Source organism: Nematostella vectensis, chromosome 8 (assembly GCF_932526225.1).
Source record: "Nematostella vectensis chromosome 8, jaNemVect1.1, whole genome shotgun sequence".
Classification (NCBI taxonomy): Eukaryota; Metazoa; Cnidaria; class Anthozoa; order Actiniaria; family Edwardsiidae; genus Nematostella; species Nematostella vectensis.
In genome coordinates, this window is record NC_064041.1 from 4461290 (window position 1) to 4482145 (window position 20856).

Below are 20856 nucleotides of genomic sequence, written 5' to 3' on the forward strand. Positions count from 1 at the left end.
TTTCTGCGAGAAAAGGTGGTTGGACTAGACCAGAAAGGTTGTATAATGAGGATAAAACGGTGCGGAAGAGTGTTGACGCCAAAATCAGATCCGGAAAATACAAGCAAATTCAGATTCAACTCGACGAACTAGACGCTACAGCTAATACACTCAGAGAAGAAGAAGAGAGAAACACCGAGCAACTGAGAAAAAATAATGAGGAACGAAGTGAAACAACTAACCAAGAAAGACTAAGAGCTATAGATCGTAAAAATGAAGAGCTCAGCGAAAGAAATTCTGTCATAGACGAGACTTTGGAAGAGAATCAATTGGAGAGAGAAAATCTTGAAGAGAGAATGTCGTTGAAAGATCGTGTCAAAGCGATTTTTAAGAAATACGGATTTACCACCGTTGCTGTCGTTACCGCTGTTGGCGTTGTTATCGGTGTTATTGTCTCTAATCTGAAAGCTGGGCTGACTAGTGTTGCAAAAGGTGTTGGAAATGGTCTGAAAACAATAGGCAAAAAATTAGGAGAAATACTCCCAGGAATGGTTGGTGCTATAGCTAGTTTCATATTTAGAACGGCAGGTGAAGTCGTCGGCTTTTTAGCTAAAAACGCATGGCTTCTCATCGTCGCTGTCGTTCTGTATTTCGTAGAACGATTTAAAAGGAGACGGAAATCATAACAAATGGTATTACTCTACATTGAAGGAAACGTTGGTGACTTTACTATCTATTTAGAACACCCTATTGAAAAGCCGCGGTTTATCGCGCTGCGAGGATGTGCGTTTCATAATCGTTGTGACAGTCTCTCAAGCGAGGGAACGGTCTCCGACGGTGAGAACATTATACTTAGGATCCCTGCGGGGCGGCATACGATCGAGACGCTAAAACGTCAAATAGACGAGGGTTTGCGTCTCGGTGAAAAGCCAATCTCTATTGAAGACTCGTCGCTCGAAGCTCATCGAAACGTTGTGTTGAATGAGCCGCTTGCCTGCCTGTTAGGACTCAAGACCAGGGAGCTGGAAGCAAACACTCGCCACAAGATAAAGATGATAGGTCACGAGGCTATTTTTATCCACTGCGATCTTGTGAACGCGTCCGACTCCCTTCAACAAGGAGCTCCCTCACAAGTCCTAGCAAGTGTAGAGCTTGATGAAGGAAAGATATACCTCAATCCAAGCGATCCGGTACGGGTTAGTACCACATCAGCCGGTTACGTGAGTAGTCTCCGTCTTAGTATAAAGGGCGGTGACGGAAACACAATAGAGCGCGGTCTCTACCCGATACGTCTAATTTTAGAAATCACTTAAAGAATAAACTCTCCCCATAATAAAGCTATGGAAGAGTACAACTCAATCTACCCAAACGTACCCCGAGGGGTCAGCCCCTCGGGTGATAACTTCAGACTCCAAAAGACCCACGATGTTTTGGTAAGTTTGGAGCAAGAAGTTAAACATTACGAGAACGTGAGGAAAAAGTATAAACGAACGCAGAGCGTGTTTTCAAAGATAAGTGTGTTCTTAGGACTCGCATCCGTCATTCTCGGATCTAGTGGTTTGGGGACTTCTCTGTCGGGTTTTGGTATCGTCGTCGGAGTTCCGTTAGGCGCTCTGGCTGGTGTTTTCGGTCTCACCTCTGTAGGCTGTGCGGCGGTTTCTAAACGGCTGTCGCAAAAAGTCTCCAAGCACGACCAAACAGCGGCGATGGCAAAGGCAAAAGTAAATAGCATACGCGACCTGGTCTCTAAAGCTTTAAAAGACAACAAAAGATCAGACGAAGAGTTCTCTCTAATCTTGAACGAGGTGGACAAGTTTGAGGCTCTAAAGCTCCAGATCCGTCAAAAGTCGGTAAGAGAGGACGAAAAAAACGTAAACATTACCAAGCTGAGGGAAACAGTAAGAGAAGAGATCTTGAAAGACCTGGCGAGTCGACCCGCTCGGTGAAATTTCTGTACGAGAGAACTCCCGTCGGATGGATCTATGAATTGAGATGCGTAAAGGACTGATTTAAAAACATCTTATATGTTAAATGAAGAACATATAAGATGAAGTTTACAGAATTTGTAAAAAGGTACCCCTACTACTCACGCTTCAGGTTCTCTGCCGACGAGCACGGCAATGTGCAATTCGTTTTCAATGGGGACGAATACGATCCATTCGACAAGAATGGGAATCTAGTCAAAACGTTATATCACTTCCCTGGTAATAGCTGGAAACCCGAGAATATCCAGGATTTTCTAGTCGCCGACGACACACAAGCATACAAGGAAACGATCCAGCAACTGTTTGGGTTCCCAAAACAATACAGACTAGACGCGCGTGCAGAGTACAAGATATTGCCGTGGGACGAAAACCCTACGAGAAATAATTACGTCTCTTTTGATGTTTTTATAACACCAAAGGTGAAGACACACTTTGTTTTTAGGGACATATTCACCGACAGCTTGCTAGTATTCAGAACAGCAAAGGAGGCTAGTAGGTGGCTCAACGCCCCGAACCTCAGTTATTGGAGTCAAGCCTTAAATTTTGCTATGTTTTGCGCGACTGCTGGATGTGGTGTGACGCGTGACATGATTGACGACTCTCAAGTGGGGTCGTTCTACAGATTCCACATCATTTTCACTATCAGACGACTATTAAATGAGCTACAATGTCCTCTTCCGAAAGATAAGCTTTTTAGTTGGAATAAAAACTTCTACAGCGAAGCAGCTTACCAAAAATTAAGGACAGAGTTCCGAACTGGCGGCGATTTCCGGTTCCTTGGACCGATAAATCATGGGTTGGGAAATGTTTATAACTATGATTATCACGGCTTGTCATCTTCTAACGACAAGTATAAGCCTTATGGCACCATTGATCAATTACACGACGAATGGGACGCTGCCAAAAGCGACCACGAACACATGAATCACTTTGAGATCGAGTACCTGAAAGACCTTAGAACTGGGTTTCAGTATGAGTGGTTCTTTCCGGAAAAATCAATGGGGTTAACCAAAGCTGGGTTGTCTAGGATAAACCAGAGCATCGAAGCCTTTGTTTACTGTATTCTAGGAGCGCAAGTTCAGACCCGGTCGTCAATCGTCGGTGATAGCGGTTCAGCTCAGGAAACGAAACAGGTCTTCACGAAACTCTTTGAAAGCGCGGTGGTGGAAAACAGTATATCGAAAAGTATACAACGGTATCAGTTTGCTTTACAACAGGCGAGACAAAAACTAGACCTGGCTTTCGCCCTCGGCTGTTGGTTAAGTCCATCGTATCTTGTGATAAATAACAACACTTCGATCGCTGGCTATAATAACAAGTTACAAAAAGCCACCACTGATATGAAACTGGGGCTGAATCCGATAAATAACGAGATAAAAACGATCCCAAAACATAATATGGGTCATTCAAAGATTGTGTTACCTCATACCGAGTCAGTCACGGCTCACAAACCGGAACCGGAGGCGAAAACTAACCCAAAGCCGGAAGTGATTAAACCCACGAACACACAGCACGAAACTAACCTTGTCATGATCACAGTCTTCACGGCTGGTTTGGCTTGGTATCTATTCCGGTAACATGCGGGGTGCATGTGGACGGATGTGACGTACCGCAAGAAGACAATACCTGTTCACGTGCATACCAGACCACCCTGGCGACCGCGAACTCTCAATGTAAATACAAAACCTATTTTCAGAATCGCTAGTTGTTAGGGTGATTAGGAATGTACGTGTTTTGTAACGTGAGACGCGTTACAAAACTGAGTGGGTCAATGTTAATTTCCGTTACACGTTCTGCAATGGTGCTTTTGTCTATCGTGTTCGCATATTTGAGACCCTCCGCATAACTTACAAAAGGGTCTCTGTTTGCCGTGTTCACACATCCCTCTCCCCTTGCAGTCTTTACAAACATATCTTGCTCGTCTGTGCTCACAAATGCTACCGCCGTTACATTCTCTGCACCGCGTTTTTCTCCGGTTGTGAGGGCAGATTTGCGATCCGTGACAATCTTTGCAATAATATTTCACTCTGCCATGAAGACACTTATAATCCGTTGTTCGCTTTACGGGGGATACTTTCGGGTCTTTCACCGTTTGGTTCTCCATTTCTATCAAACCGGTCATGTCCTTAAATCACTTTTCAATTTTTTTGACACCGCATACCAAAGCATGCCTCTCACGCCTACCCATCGAAATACTCTTCCAACATTCCCTTCTCTTGCTCATCAAGACACCAATCCCAAAACCTGTCTGGGTGCCAGGCCACCTGGAGCAATTCACCCTCCAACTCCTTGAACCTCAACTCGTGGGGCACCCTCGCCACACCGGGCGTACCAGTCCGGGCCGCCAACCGCGATAAACTGTCTAGATTGGTCGCCCCTAGTCTGACACACACCCCCGCGACGTCAGATCTCTGGCAAGCGACCGCATGGAGGAGACACCAGTTGAAGTCATCAGTCCTCCAGTCGTTCACGATATCCCTGACGCACGACCTGACCGGCCAGAACGAGGCCAATACGTGCGCGTCCCTGGACCTGACCGAACCCTCTATTATACGTTCGACGAGCCTGGTCTTTCCTAGTTTACCAAAGTTTTTGAGACCTATATTGTTAGCCAAATACTTGAGCCTGCCGGCATCTAGCCTCAGCAGGCCGTTCTCGCCCAGGTCCCCGATCTCACCCAGCGCCTGGTCTGGTTCGCACCTCGACCCGCAAACGCCACATATCCCGCCACGGTCTTCCTCGGGCGGCCCCGTCCCCGCGAAGGCGCCGCCAAAGAGACTCCACGAGTATAACATCGCACTTCAATCAATGCGTCCATGTTCTTAAATCAATTCTCAAAGATTTAGGAACGTCTCCTCGGCCCCACGCTCTCACTTCATCCGGAACAGCTTCCCCAACTCCTTCCTCTGGCCCTCATCAATGCACCAATCCATAAACCTGTCCGGGTGCCACGCGACTGGGAACAGTTCGTCCTCCAGCTTTCTACGGAATCTCACCTTGTGTAGCTTCTCCGGGAGCTCCTCATGCACGAGACCCCAACCCTGCGCCGCACGTAGCACTGCGACAATTTCGTGTAGACCCCAAAACCGTGCGTAACTCATGGGCCCACTGAGATCGGTCACGCCCCACTCCAAGCACAACCTCACAATCTTAAGGTTACCAGATTGGGTGGCTGAGGTTATAGCATAGTCTGGATCGAACTGGCTGAAGTTTTCTCTCAACAACTTTAGAACCTCAGCGTGACCATTGTACGCCGCCTCAGCGGAGGCCCAACCGACATCGGCATCGACACCTAGATCTATCAACAACTCAACAACCCCCACCTGACCTTCCCCCGCCGCAGTACCCATAGCTTCGATCATGGCCTCTTCGTCGTCACAATACTCGTCCATCACCTTCAAAACCTCTACGTGCCCGCCTTTCGCGGCCATGGACGCTGGATATACGAAGTCACAGGCGCCCAACTCACAACACATCTTAACGATCTCGGCGTGCCCATTCTTCGCGGCCTCGGCCATCGGCTTTTCGAAATCCGTCGCACCCCAACTCTTACACAACCTCACGGTCTCGACGCACCCCTCCCCCGCCGCGCGCTCCATAACGGTGTCAAAGTCTGCGGCTCCCCACCTCGCTAAGGTGGCGGCTTGATCCTCCACGGTGAGATTTGTAAGACTCCCAGCACTTTGCGTATCCATTTTGTTACTACACCCACGTCTTTAAACCAATTTAATCGAATTTTTTTAGACGTGTCAATTCACATCTACTCCGAACTGACAGTTTTCTGGAAATCCTGATTTCTCTGGAAATCAGGAAATATCATACCACACCAGGCGTACCCAGGACTGTGGCCACTTCTCTCGCTTTCCTACTGATGGTTAACTCGGAGACGCCCGTTCTTTCGGAGAATTTTTTAAGTGTAATATCGACCCCCTTTAGCCGTACCCAGTAATAGGTTAAAGCGACCGCAAAGGATTGTGGGCGAGCGCGATTCAACTCAGACGAGCGGTTCTTAGATCTGTAGTAGAGCTGGACCACCTCTCCCTTCTGTGCGGGGGACGCCGAGAATCTATCCATCACATCGCGAATGTGGTCCACGACGGTGGGAGACGTTCCGTGTAGTAAGTAATCTTTAGGCGCGTTAATACTAAAGATTTTTAGACCCTTAAGGCAACTCTTCCTGCTCAATCCAAAAGTTTCCATCAAGGTTTTCGGTGTCTGACACTTACCAGACATCTTGTAGGCGTAGTAGATACACGCAAAGACGATCGCCTTCCGTGGGTCGCCGCGAAAAATCTGGCCTTTCGTCACCTGAGTGTATATCTCGTTAGCTTTGGCTACAATCACCCCGCTAAAACCCATGTTCTCCACATCCTTGTCAATATTTCTATCCTCAGACCTACGTACCTGGACCCGACTTGGATTCGAAGACCGTTTGCCATCGGAATGTCCGTAAAAACCCCATTCCCTTTCGTGCGCGATCACGCGCTGCATCTGTTCCCCGCACTCTAAGCAACTAGTGACCCCGTCTTCTGTGACTAGGTCGTCATGATTGCAAGGGGTGTTACTACTATCCTCATCTCCCAAGGAGACTCTACTAGTCTCGTATTCGGTGAGGGCTTGGTCAAACAGTGCAAATTCCGGCATGAGGGTGGGGACGTTAATCTCAGGCACCGGTCCGCCGGGGATATTATATGGTGGTGGTGATCGATCTTCAGCCGTACGTTCAACTGTTCGTTCCTTCATTTTATTAAACTGTTCACGTCTTTAAACCACTTTTCAAAGGATTTTTAGATGTGAAGCTGAGAGGCTATCCCCTCGAGCTCCCTCTTGGTGTGATGTGTGTGGTTGCTAAGACTTCCGAAGGGGTCCGCGTGGGGGCGGTGCGGTCTAAAGCCTCCGCACCACATCCGTGGACTAGTATCTTACCCATCTTTTTTCGCCATACCGTGGCATGGAGACTAACATTGCTAGAGTACCAAGGACAATTGTCGCCGCTCCGGCCACAAACCCAACGGGGTCGAAGCTTCCGTATTCTGAGTCTTCATAGTAATCAGCGTTACAACAGCAGTGTTCAGGCCCCGCATCCGCAGTGTCACTCACATTCACCTCCAGCACCGAACAACCGCCGGCGGTAGCCGCACCGTTTTTAATCTTCACCTCCGTCTTTAATGTCATTTTATCTAGGACCCCATACGTCTTTAGACCAGAATAGCCTCCCGAGCTCCCCCTAAGTGCGACACGTGACAAAGTGATTGACAGGTGGGCTTGGCTATCACGTGGCAAAGTGATTGACAGGTTCTTGACAAAGTGATTGACAGGTGGGCGTGGCTGTCACGTGACAAAATGATTGACAGGTGGGCGTGGCTATCACGTGACAAAGTGATTGACAGGTTCTTGACAAAGTGATTGACAGGTGGGCTTGGCTATCACGTGACAAAGTGATTGACAGGTGGGCGTGGTCGTGTTCGTGTGTGCAAGGAGTCTTGGGCAAACTCGCGTATGCGCAGGTCGCGAGGCTTGGCGGAGGTGTGCGGAGACTTTTGCGCCATTTTGGAATGAAATTTGGGGTGATGAAAAACTTGTCCCAGAATCGGCAAAACCCTACTACTCTAGTATATCATAGCTGTCAACCCAACTTTTAAAGAAATCTTGTGAAATCGGATGAAATACAGCAACTATGTGAAAAAAACAAACAAACAAGAGAGACAATGCGGATGAATACCGAGAATGTATGAACGTTCTCACAAAAATTAGGTTTATAATGAGGTCCAAAATCTTGTGACAGTTGACAGCTCTAGTAACTTATATTCAATTCATTCATGAATAGTAGTTATGATTTTCCTATGATAGATGGTGAATGGAAGATTTAGAGAACGAATTTGAAAAATACAGCCTAGAATATTTATTCCCTGAGGTAAGTACTTAAAGTAAATTAAATTCAATAATGAAAAAGGTGTTCAAAGTTTGAAAACAAAACAACTCCGAAAGATCGTTCCGCTAAGTACTTTAATACAATACGCTAACTTACCTACGTCTGCCAGTGCAAGAACAAATACATAGGAGCACTTGTCGGAGAAGGTGTCCATAAAATTAGCTTGTTTTTTCTTTCTTTATCTTGTGGCTTACTCTGACATTTCAGCTGACCTTGACTCGAGCACAAGACTTGACTCTTCAAAACTTTCAACCATGCTTTTACAGTCTTTTGCACATAATTAGACAAGTTCATATCCGTGGTTAGCATTCCCACGAATGATTTTTTTCAAGCACTTCTTTTTCGACAATTCTTGGCTTTTCTGCAGTCAGTTTTTGAGGCGGGCAGAAATACTCATCCGCCATATTGTTTTGCGCGCTCTGGAGGCCTGTGCCGAGGCAGATCGCAGCTGGCTGGCAGCTTGTGACAATGACGTCATTGACCACAAAAACTCAGTCGCCTAGTTATAGACCATTTCTATACCTATGGAGCTCCGCGCGCGGCCGCGCTGGCTCCGCTACGATACATTATCTTAAATACAGGGGACATTGCCTTGAAACGGCCTTTTGGCCCCCCTCCTGATGAAAACCCTGGCTACGCCGCGGATAGTAACACTTCCACTGACCTTCTATCCTTGGGCTCAACCGTCGAGGTTCCTACATAGAATGGGTTTCCGGAGGAAGTCATATGTAGTGTGCGTCTCTTCCCTCCGCTCCCCCCTGCAACGACATTCCCAGCCCCAGCCTCCCCTCCCATGGAGTCTTGCTTGGCACGCCGACCCGTCAATGAGGTCCCCGACCCCTCCCTAGAGAGTGAGTGTCGACTGTAGGAGGTTGCACGCGCGGCGCAACCCCGTGCTGCGTTGAACGCGTCAAGCGGTGGCGTCGGTTGTGGGTTCAAGCTGAAATAATTCAAATGGAATTGAAATAAACTCAATACCTAATATTCTCAGGCAAGCGCTTTAAATCATTACTTTTATTACTGCAAGTACTTTATCTCACAATTTATTTGCGAGGAAGCACACCCCGAACTGTTTTGATCATACAATTCCAATCGTGAATTCCATGTAGTGGTCTCATTTCGCGTGTAGCTACTTTTGCACTACAGTACTTATAATAAGATTGATCTCTGTTAAATTATATTAAGGCTTCTATCTATGTTAAGGGATAATCATTTCTGAATTTATGTAAGAATAATAAAAAAACTGGTTGGTAGATTATGTGTGTGAGTGTATAGCGCATTGATAAATGACCAGATTAGCGCGAAGTTACTGCGTTACTCTACCAGTCATACCTGTTTTGTAGCACCCATCTCCCTGAGCCTGCTGATGACTCCCGGGATCTTGAGGCCGAGTGACGTCCCGGGGGTCTGGGGACTATTGACGGTAGCGTGATATCCTTGAAAGCCTCGCTTTCGCGCTGCACAGTGTCCGTGGTTGTCGAGCGATGGGTTGCACCCGCTGACTCCTGTCGGCTGTTTGCGCCGGCGCGCTCGAGGTTTTGGCGTCTTTGCAGCAAGTACTCATTTTGAAAACCTGGCGAAAATGACAATAAATCAGAATTATGGCCCTGTGCGAACTGCGCCAGCACCCGCCAGCATTTCTGGGAGAACAATGCTGGCGGGGTGCTGGGCCGAAGTTAAGCCGGTATGCAAACTGCCCCAACACATGGCCAGCTTGTTGGTAATAAGTTCACGCGTGACTTGCGTTTGATACATGACGAGACCAAAGGCAACCCAAGACTCCACAATTTTACTTGTGTTTTCAAATGGCAACCCACGATTCCACTGGATTCTTTACGATTTACCCAAGGGGGCACGGCAGAATGTGTTCCTATTTAACGTGCGATTTGTATTATTACGGAAATAAACGCGTCATGTGTGTTTGTTTTGTAAGGGGAGATATCAGTCGAACTGTTGGGGGTGTAAGGCTCGGATTATGGGTGGATTATGTTTGTCAACAGGGTCTTTCGTATAATGCCCGAATCCTTTCCGAGAATAGAGAGTTACCGCGCCTCTCCGAGGCTCGCGATGCACTTCGTGTACCTTTCGTCGGCACTTCGTGCCGACACTACGCGTATCCGATATCTTCGGGCGGGCTGTAACCGATAAACCAACAAAGACCCTGTTGACAAACATAATCCACTTTATAATGCGAGCTAACACCCCCAACAGGGCAACGGACAAACACATGAGGCGTTGCATAACAAAGTGGTTTATTTTCGTAATAATATCAATCGCGCGTTAAATAGGAACACATTCTGCCGTGCTCCCTTGATTCACCCACGATTCATTTTTACGACTACGAGTGAAAACAGGACGATAAAAACAATGAATTTAATCTGATAATTAGAAGGTAGCACGTGGGATTGTGTTCTGCATGATACATTTCAGTCATATATTGGTTTCGCGACCAAACATTGCGTTGTTTGTTCTTTTTTATTATATATGCGGGAACGTTTTTTTAAAATTAGAGCATTATTCGGACGCGAGCTATTTTCTCTGTGGAAACGCCAGCAAAGCTGTGATATGCTCGAATGACCAGGAGAGTGTTGGCCAAAAGTTTGAGCTCAATCGAAATTTCGCCAGCACCTCCCAACACGGCGTTCAAACTGCGCCAGCATTGCTGGGCCGACGTTTCACCGGTATTGCAGGGCCAAAGTCTTGCCGGTATTGCTGGGCTAACGTCTCATTAGTGGCTAGGCTAACGTCTCGCCAGTATAGATGGGCTAAATCCTCGCTAGCATTGCTGGGCTAACGTCTAGCCAGTATAGCTGGGCTAACGTCTCGCCAATATAGCTGGGCTAACGTTTCGCCAGTATAGCTGGGCTAACGTCTCGCCTGTATAGCTGGGCTAACGTCTCGCTAGTATTGCTGGGATAACGTCTCGCCAGTATTGCTAGGCTAACGTCTCGCTAGTATTGCTGGGCTAACGTCTCGCCAGTATACCTGGGCTAACGTCTCGCCAGTATAGATGGGCTAAATCCTCGCTAGCATTGCTGGGCTAACGTCTCGCCAGTATAGCTGGGCTAACGTCTAGCCAGTATAGCTGGGCTAACGTCTCGCCAGTATTGCTGGGCTAACGTCTCGCTAGTATAGCTGGGCTAACGTCTAGCCAGTATAGCTGGGCTAACGTCTCGCCAGTATAGCTGGGCTAACGTCTCGCTAGTATAGCTGGGCTAACGTCTCGCCAGTATTGCTGGGCTAACGTCTCGCTAGTATAGCTGGGCTAACGTCTAGCCAGTATAGCTGGGCTAACGTCTCGCCAGTATAGCTGGGCTAACGTCTCGCTAGTATAGCTGGGCTAACGTCTCGCCAGTATAGCTGGGCTAACGTCTCGCCAGTATAGCTGGGCTAACGTCTCGCCAGTATAGCTGGGCTAACGTCTCGCCAGTATAGCTGGGCTAACGTCTCGCTAGTATAGCTGGGCTAACGTCTAGCCAGTATAGCTGGGCTAACGTCTCGCCAGTATAGCTGGGCTAACGTCTCGCCAGTATAGCTGGGCTAACGTCTCGCCAGTATAGCTGGGCTAACGTCTCGCTAGTATAGCTGGGCTAACGTCTCGCCAGTATAGCTGGGCTAACGTCTCGCTAGTATAGCTGGGCTAACGTCTCGCCAGTATAGCTGGGCTAACGTCTAGCTAGTATAGCTGGGCTAACGTCTCGCCAGTATTGCTGGGCTAACGTTTCGCTAGTATTGCTGGGATAACGTCTCGCCAGTATCGCTAGGCTAACGTCTCGCTAGTATTGCTGGGCTAACGTCTCGCCAGTATAGCTGGGCTAACGTCTCGCCAGTATAGATGGGCTAAATCCTCGCTAGCATTGCTGGGCTAACGTCTCGCCAGTATAGCTGGGCTAACGTCTAGCCAGTATAGCTGGGCTAACGTCTCGCCAGTATAGCTGGGCTAACGTCTCGCCATTATAGCTGGGCTAACGTCTCGCCAGTATTGCTGGGCTAACGTCTCGCTAGTATAGCTGGGCTAACGTCTAGCCAGTATAGCTGGGCTAACGTCTCGCCAGTATAGCTGGGCTAACGTCTCGCCAGTATAGCTGGGCTAACGTCTCGCCAGTATAGCTGGGCTAACGTCTCGCTAGTATAGCTGGGCTAACGTCTCGCTAGTATTGCTGGGCTAACGTCTCGCCAGTATAGCTGGGCTAACGTCTCGCTAGTATAGCTGGGCTAACGTCTCGCCAGTATAGCTGGGCTAACGTCTAGCTAGTATAGCTGGGCTAACGTCTCGCCAGTATTGCTGGGCTAACGTTTCGCCAGTATAGCTGGGCTAACGTCTCGCTAGTATAGCTAGGCTAACGTCTCGCTAGTATTGCTGGGCTAACGTCTCGCCAGTATAGCTGGGCTAACGTCTCGCTAGTATAGCTGGGCTAACGTCTCGCCAGTATAGCTGGGCTAAATCCTCGCTAGCATTGCTGGGCTAACGTCTAGCTAGTATAGCTGGGCTAACGTCTCGCCAGTATTGCTGGGCCAACGTTTCGCCAGTATTGCTGGGCTAACGTCTCGCCAGTATTGCTGGGCTAACGTCTCGCTAATATAGCTGGGCTAACGTCTCGCTAGTATTGCTGGGCTAACGTCTCGCCAGTACTGCAGGCCAACGTCTCGCAAGCATTGATGGGCCAACGTATCGCCAGCATTGCTGGCCGAACGTTATTATTACTGGGCTAACGCCTTGCCAGCAATGCTTGTGCTGTTTGCACAGGGCTTTAAAAAGGTCAAATAGCACAGGTTCGATATGTCATAAGAGAACGTTATAATTACTGGGCCAACGTCTCGCCAGCATTGCTGGCCCAACGTTATTATTACTGGGCTAACGTCTTGCCAGCAACGCTTGTGCTGTTTGCACAGGGCTTTAAAAAGGTCAAATAGCACAGGTTCGATATGTCATAAGAGAACTGGGGCGAGCGCATGGAGACGAAGTAGACCTTTACCTAGATATTCTAAATAAAAATTTGTCGGGAGTCTTCACAGTTACGCTAGTGCATAGGGGGTCTTACCATTCCGCTTGTATGGGTGCATAGAGGGTCTTACCATTCTGCTTGTATGGGTGCATAGAGGGTCTTACCATTCCGCTTGTATGGGTGCATAAAGGGTCTTGCCATTCCGCTTGTATGGGTGCATAGGAGGTCTTACCATTCTGCTTGTATGGGTGCATAGAAAGTCTTACCATTCCGCTTGCATGGGTGCATAGAGGGTCTTACCATTCTGCTTGTATGGGTGCATAAAGGGTCTTAACATTCCGCTTGTATGGGTGCATAGAGGCTCTTGCCATTCCGCTTGTATGGGTGCATAGGAGGTCTTTCCATTCCGTTTGTATGGGTGCATAGAGGGTCTTACCATTCTGCTTGTATGGGTGCATAGAGGGTCTTACCATTCTGCTTGTATGGGTGCATAAAGGGTCTTACCATTCTGCTTGTATGGGTGCATAGAAAGTCTTACCATTCTGCTTGCATGGGTGCATAGGAGGTCTTTCCATTCTGCTTGTATGGGTGCATAAAGGGTCTTAACATTCCGCTTGTATGGGTGCATAGAGGGTCTTGCCATTCCGCTTGTATGGGTGCATAGAGGGTCTTACCATTCCGCTTGTATGGGTGCATAAAGGGTCTTAACATTCCGCTTGTATGGGTGCATAGAGGGTCTTACCATTCTGCTTGTATGGGTGCATAGAGGGTCTTACCATTCTACTTGTATGGGTGCATATAGGGTCTTACCATTCCGCTCGTATGGGTGCATAGAGGGATTTACCATTCTGCTTGTATGGGTGCATAAGGGGTCTTACCATTTCGCTTGTATGGGTGCATAGAGGGATTTACCAATCCGCTTGTATGGGTGCATAAGGGGTCTTACCATTCCGCTTGTATGGGTGCATAGAGGGTCTTACCATTTCGCTTGTATGGGTGCATAGAGGGATTTACCAATCCGCTTGTATGGGTGCATAAGGGGTCTTACCATTCCGCTTGTATGGGTGCATAGAGGGTCTTACCATTCTGCTTGTATGGGTGCATAGAGGGTCTTACCATTCCGCTTGTATGGGTGCATAGAGGGCCTTACCATTCTGCTTGTATGGGTGCATAAGGGGTCTTACCATTCCGCTTGTATGGGTGCATAGAGGGTCTTACCATTCTGCTTGTATGGGTGCATAGAGGGTCTTACCATTCCGCTTGTATGGGTGCATAGAGGGCCTTACCATTCTGCTTGTATGGGTGCATAGAGGGTCTTACCATTCCGCTTGTATGGGTGCATAGAGGGTCTTACCATTCCGCTTGTATGGGTGCATAAAGGGTCTTACCATTCCGCTTGTATGGGTGCATAAAGGGTCTTACCATTCCGCTTGTATGGGTGTACAGGGGGTCTTCCACGTCCACTTGAAGTCTGTTGGTTTCTTTTTTGGGCCTGGTTTACGGCTAAAATACAAATAGTAAAGAAATGTGAAAATCATAAATCGAAAAATAAATCATGCATATCATTTGTGGCTAATCAGAACAGATCTTTAACACTTCTCTCAAAGTCTTATAAGTGAAACATTTGGGGGCCCAGCTTTTTACAGTTTCATGAAGGTAGAGGAGTTATTGGTAGAGCATACAATTTATAGGGTGAGGCCCGTGTAAATTTGTGTTTTTCGTTATCTGCCTTGCACAATAAAGGATAGTCACAGTAATAAACATTTGTTTCTAAATAGTTAAACACAGCTGTGTCCTCACAGTAAATTTCCAAATGTTGCTTTTTCATCTTATTGATAAGAGTTTTAAATGCCTTTTACATACCTTGTAAGTCCCTAAAGAATTCAACAAAGACCACAAAGTTGTTGACCTGCAACAGACGAAAGCAACAATGTCAATAAACTATTCATCAGAATAAAAAAAAGGCAACGAAATAGAGATATAACCTTGATGAGTTGGACGAGTTTCATGCTGTATAGTCTGAGGTCCCTTAAAAAGCCAATTTTTTAACCGCTCAAAAATTCATACAGAAAATTGTGCCTACACAGAACTGTCCAATTTTTCACACTGTTTTCATGGCTCTCTGCACAGCCAGCTCACTATCCCATGTAAATGGCATGGGTAACCATGCTTATCTGTCGAAAAGTTCACTGTCATCGTGTGTGTGCCTTAGATTGAACAAGTCATCATGGGAAGGCTTGATGACTCTTAAATAATGGCATAATACTTATTACATATCACCACCTGTGGTATGGATTTGTCCAGGTTATAATGTTTTTTCAAGAAGGAGAGAAACTTTGGTGACGGTCTATCAATAGCCAGCATGTGCGGCTCAATGCCCTCCATCTGAAACAAAATAAGTCAATTTTCAGAATTAACGCATCTTGTTTCACATTACCTTCCCTGGGATAACTTCAAATACTGTCTGGTCAGCTAGCAATTGTAAAAAAACTCGACCTGTTCAAAAAAGGCTCTTGTTTCTTATTGATGTTTTAAACTTCCACAAGAAGTCAAAACCGGGTCACCACAGGGTGCCCAAATGATAACATTGATTTCCCATCTATGCCACCACAAGGTACCCAAATGATAACAATGATTTAAAATCTACGCTACCACAGATAACCCTATTGATAACAATGACTTCCTATCTATGCAGCCACAGGATGCCAAAATGATAACCTTCAAGACATGTGATGTGTTATCGGGCTTGCACTTTATATGGAATCATTCCACCAACAAATAGCTCTAGATTGAAGGCTAGATGGATCCTTAAGTTTATGTCACACTAGGATATTATGTACACTTTTATAAGTTAAAAATGAAATCATCGGTGATTCCCAGCAAGTTTGTTTGCCAGTTTCAGATGAACCAGACGTCTAAATATCAGTGAATTTGCATCAGTGGCAGCAGACAGACCTGGCGATTTTCAGCCGATGATAGACTTTTATTTTAAGTACCTTTAGGAAATGCTGGAACAAAGACTTGCCACACCCCTTCCGCTGCCGTGATTCATGTACATAAAAATCCAGCACACATAGAGGGTTGACTTCATGCTGATTGCCTTGGTAATCCTACATAGAGATATCAGTTAAGTCTTGAGCAAACATACACAAGGGCATGGATGTAGGTACTGTAAATATAATTGTGACTATTGCAATCATAAAAAAGTGACGATAACGACAGTAGTAATGGCAGCATCTATCAATTCTGGGGTTTGGGAGATATTGCCTGCTCAAAAGTCAAACCAAACAAGTGCTGTCCCTCAACCATATTTTAAGCACTAGATCACTTATCAATAACAAAATTTTAACAGCCCTTTTCCATCCTACTGTACATTATTAATTAAACAGGGACATGCTGCTGGATAGAGTACACAGGGTTGTATATACTTTAAGCCTCTGTGTCCTAAAAAACAGGATTCTGATTTCATTATTTTGTCATCACAAGAATTGCTAAGTAGAAAATTAAAAGGGTTCTTAGGTTTGGGGCATATTCAGGTTTTCCTTTATTGTTTCTTCTTTGTCCTAAACAGGTTATGAAAATTATTGAAAATTGTTTTTTGTCCTTAGCAGAGAATGTTATTCTAAGATATTTTGTCCTACATAGGGTCAGGGTTACAGACCCTTGTCCGCACCTCTGCACCAAAAAAATTGCTGAGTCTCCCTGAGTATCTCCATCACCTACCAGAAGGAACAGCCTTTTGTAGCCAATCTTGATTAGACCAACCACTGCACCTTTGCCACTAGAAATAACAACAAAGTAAAGAAAAGCAAAGAATGGTTCTATTTACTCACCAGAAACAGATGTACAATCTTAAATTTGAGTAGAAACAATTATTTTTACTATGGTTTCCAATTTCTGGTCTTTGTTTTAGGTAAATTCAAGTTTGGTTATCTTTTTTCAGTTCTGTGTTTTCTAACCGTTTAGCTCTGTCAACATATTTTTACATTATTTCCCATATAACTTATTGTCTGTGGAAGCCTGTTAAAAATACATAGCTGGTCAAACATACACAAGGGAGCACTTGCTTGACATCTTAATCAAAGAACATGTAGATCAGAGCTAAATACAGTTACCTAATACAGATACCTGTTAGCAGACGCATCCTTGGATATGTAAAGTTTGTGATCTGAATGGGAAAGCTTCATGGCACTAGTGATAGGAGAACGCAAGCCCTGTGCCTATACAACAAAAGGATTTACAGTACATCAAGTTTAACTCAATGATTCCATGGCACTGATTTCTTGAATAAAAGTAGCAACAGAAGGCATGGACCAGGAAGAGACTGTGAATATCTATAAAAGAGTTATCCTCCACATCAGAGTATTTAAATTTGGTTGAAACCTCTTCTAAAATTGTGGGATATGTAAATTTTAAGGTTTGATAATATTTACTGTATACATGGAGCTGTACTTGGCACAGAGAGCTGTAAGAGAACTTACTCTTGAAGATGCTTCTCCCATCATATCAATCACTTTCTTCAGCTCTGCTTGCTTGGTAGAGAACTCAAATCTGAATCCAGTGGAAAGATTAATATATACATCTATCAGCAAAGAAAAGTTCCAATTCAACTCTTTCGCCAGGATAGTGGACCTTCCAGTTGAGAATTCTTTTTTATTAAAAGCATGTTGTGGAGAGATGTAGAACTTTCTGTACTATAGTAATTTTTCGTAAAAAAACAGAGGTCATAACAAATGGTTGTGTTTAGGTTGTTTACTAAATGCCCTGTTACACAATATACTTTTCAGGTGCAACATGTCTCGCAAAAAAAATTGCTGCAGGTTGCATGCACAATGTTGCAGGTTGCATGCACAATGTTGCAGGTTGCATGCACAATGTTGCAGAAAGTAATTGCAATTTTTTGCAGAAAGTGGATGGGCATTCCTCTTTTTCGTGTGACTTTGACAAATGCTAAACAAGTTGCAAAGGGGGTGTCACACGCGAGACAGATCACAAGAGCAAAAATGAAGTGGGATAGGGCCTTAACATAAATGGAATTTTTTTTTCAGGTAAGTTCAAATGCACAGGTCTACCAGGCATTGTGTAAGGGGGTTGTATGAAGGTTTTTTAATAACTTACCCCAAAATTAATAAGAACTTCTCAATATAATTGACTTAGTTCGATAGCATTAACGTTATGTTTGTTTTCTTAACACTCGAGAGGAGTTTCAATTCAATGTAACTTCACTTATATACTTTTGCTAATAAAGTTCAAATGTTTTCTCACCGGTCTCGAGTATGTTTCCCACGAAATGGTGCCACTTTCTCGTCAACCAAAGTAATGTCGTCTGGCAGCAGCTCGTTGATGTCAAATGCAAACTCCATGATTAAGTTCTACTGTTTGTTGATTTATAATTGTTTAAGTTATTACTACAAAAAGTGTTTGTTTGTTTATAATCTGTCAGATGCGTAAAAGCAGTGTCCCCATCGTGTTTGTATAGAATCATATCAGTCTTCGATCAATCTTGCGATGCATGCTCGGGTCTCTAAGATATTTCTGTAGCAAAACCATCCCAGTTCCCTCGTCGATCTCTTCGTTATGTGTTGTGTTGCTCAGCTATTTGTTGTTGTAGTCAACAACCCTGAGAATTTCAGCACACTAAACCTTTTGCTTCGTCCAAAACTTCTTCTTAGTAAGTTTTTTTATAAAATAATGGGCAAAGAAACGAAAAACTTGATAGATTTCTTTTCTACGGTAGCAAAAACAAAATTATTTTTTCTGTTCGTAATTCATAGCAACGGATACGTGCCGCCATTTTTTTCTAACAGTGAGGAGCCTGGGGATAAGACCACAGGTGTCCCGGCGACTATGATTTCTTAAATTAGCGTCTCCCTCATATACGATTCAGTCTACGGAACAGATGCTCATTTGCATAAGCCACTGTCCGGCGTCCTCGATTCCATGCGACGCCATTTTCTGCCATTTGTCATGACAACAGCCCACGCTTTGACAAGGCGATGTTTTGCGAAGTTTTATTACATTTATAACATTAGATAGTATGCTCGCCTGTTATTCTTTTTAAACAAAAAATATCATGACAATAAAGTATAAGGGTCAACTTATCTCATGTTAGCAAATCAACTTCCTAAGAAGTCTTAAAATAATCAGATTTTGGCGATATTTTGAAGAGAATGAATCACATGAGAAAAGTTATATTCTATATATCTCGAAAAGGCGTGGAAATCGCTGGAAAGTTTGTATTGGACGTTTGATAAGAATTCCTTCAGGAATTTGTCTGGGAGGTCTGATTTCCGTGGCACCCTTTATTAAGAGCAATAAGTCCTTAAATAGCAAACACATACAGCAACAGCCAAAAATTATGTTTGCTTCTAAAAACATTTTTTTTTTTGGGGGGGGGGGGGGGATTGGGGATTTCATAGACACCGAAACACGTTTCGCGTAGATTAATAATTAGCAATTATCAATCTACGTCGGGATCACTTCGCGTAGATTAATAATTAGAAATTATCAATCTACGTCGGGACAACTTCGCGTAGATAAATAATTAGCAATGGTTAGCGATCATTAATCCGCTGTCTATCGACAGCAGCGGGAATGGGACCTTTCATAGAAACGAGTGGGAACCTTGCAATTAGACCCCCGTCTGTCCTGTAGTATATGCACATGTGCATAGCATTCGAAGGATGAAGTGCGGAAAAGATTACTTCAGGTGGCTAAAGGTCGGCCATGCAAACACGTGTGGCCAGAGGTGCATGGACACCTACTGCAAGGTGCACCTCGAAAGGCTCCGTAAGGGCAGCCCCCTCCCCGTGCCGTGCAGGATCTGCGGCATAGGGACGCAGTCAGAGACGCGGTTGTGCCGCCCCTGCGGAGCGAATCGTTTAGGGCAGTGGATGCGCGGCACCGAGAGGCGCGCTCGGGAATGGTTCGCACTCGTCCTGTCTGATATCGTAGCCCGCGATACGGGCAGTTAGAGACTGGGTGGCATAAGGCATACCCAAACACTCGTCCTGTCTGATACCGCAGGGCTGCGATACGGGCAATTAGAGACTGGGTGGCACAAGGCATACCCAACATGGACGCTTACATAGAGGAGATTCTCAATAGCATGCCTGACAAAGAGGCGTCCGCCGTACTGGCAGGGCTGGTCCAGAACATCCTGGACGAGGGCATCCCCGAGGATACCAAGCGCAAGCTGCTTAAGCCGCTCATGCCGGCGAGCTCGCAGCCAGAGGAAGTGTGGCGCGAGTTCAACCCTTTGCTGGAGCAAAGGGGCCCAGAGGGCTTAGACCCCGAGAAGTACTATTCTCTCTTCGTCGGCGGCGCCCATCTTCGGTTCCCAAGCGTGGATGCCACTCTTCGGGGCCAAGACATAAGCGCCGGTGTTTACCAGGAGATACGAGATCTTGGTGGGGCAGGGGTCATTGCTCCAAAGCCGGTTATGCGGGGGCCTGATATTAATGACGATGGCTCGGTGTGGTGGGTCTCGCACGAGAGAGAGTCTCTGCGGGCAAACGCAGTGTTGCCACCGGTGCTTGAGATGGTAGACCCTGACCGGTGTTACAGACTCTTTACGGTCGTTGGTAAGGCCCCCGCAGAGCCATTGGCGCCAATCACAGAGGAGGAAGGGCGCTCGGAGCACAAGATTGGTGGGTCATTAGTCAAAAGAGGGGAACAAATCGCAGTCGGCGCCCTGGAAGGCATCGATGCGGGTATTTGGGAGAAAGGACGAGAGTACCTCGTCTACGTGAGATACGAGCTTCGCCCTTTACCTGAGCAAAATGGTGAGCCTGGGCCAATGTTTGAGCGAGAGGGGGGTGACACCTTCGCTAACTGTGTTGCGAGTTATGTTGCCGACTTCTTGAGGAATCGCGGCACCTCGCGCTCCCTCGGTCTAACCAAGACACGAAACAGGATCCTCGAGCGATTTGACAAGAAGCTGGCCACTACGGGATGCACCAAAGAAGAACTCTTTGAGATGGAAAAGAAGCTCGAGGTAAAGCTAGTAGCCGTG

At 46.0% G+C, this 20856-nt stretch overlaps 1 protein-coding gene across 1 annotated transcript in view; it reads right to left on the reverse strand.

Moving 5' to 3' along the window:
- The window catches only part of LOC5507200 (alpha-tubulin N-acetyltransferase 1), a 32358-nt gene extending 13679 nt beyond the window's left edge, over positions 1-18679 (reverse strand). The window contains exons 1-10 of the mRNA XM_048731043.1: positions 18108-18679; positions 17324-17393; positions 16971-17062; positions 16566-16623; positions 15839-15952; positions 15126-15227; positions 14706-14751; positions 14265-14345; positions 9229-9469; positions 8561-8836 (exon numbers count right to left, since the gene is read on the reverse strand). Coding sequence (XP_048587000.1) covers positions 8561-8836; positions 9229-9469; positions 14265-14345; positions 14706-14751; positions 15126-15227; positions 15839-15952; positions 16566-16623; positions 16971-17062; positions 17324-17393; positions 18108-18205 — 1178 coding nt within the window. The 5' untranslated portion in view covers positions 18206-18679. The remainder of the gene's footprint in view (positions 1-8560; positions 8837-9228; positions 9470-14264; positions 14346-14705; positions 14752-15125; positions 15228-15838; positions 15953-16565; positions 16624-16970; positions 17063-17323; positions 17394-18107) is intronic.
- Between the last annotated feature and the right edge of the window lie 2177 nt (positions 18680-20856).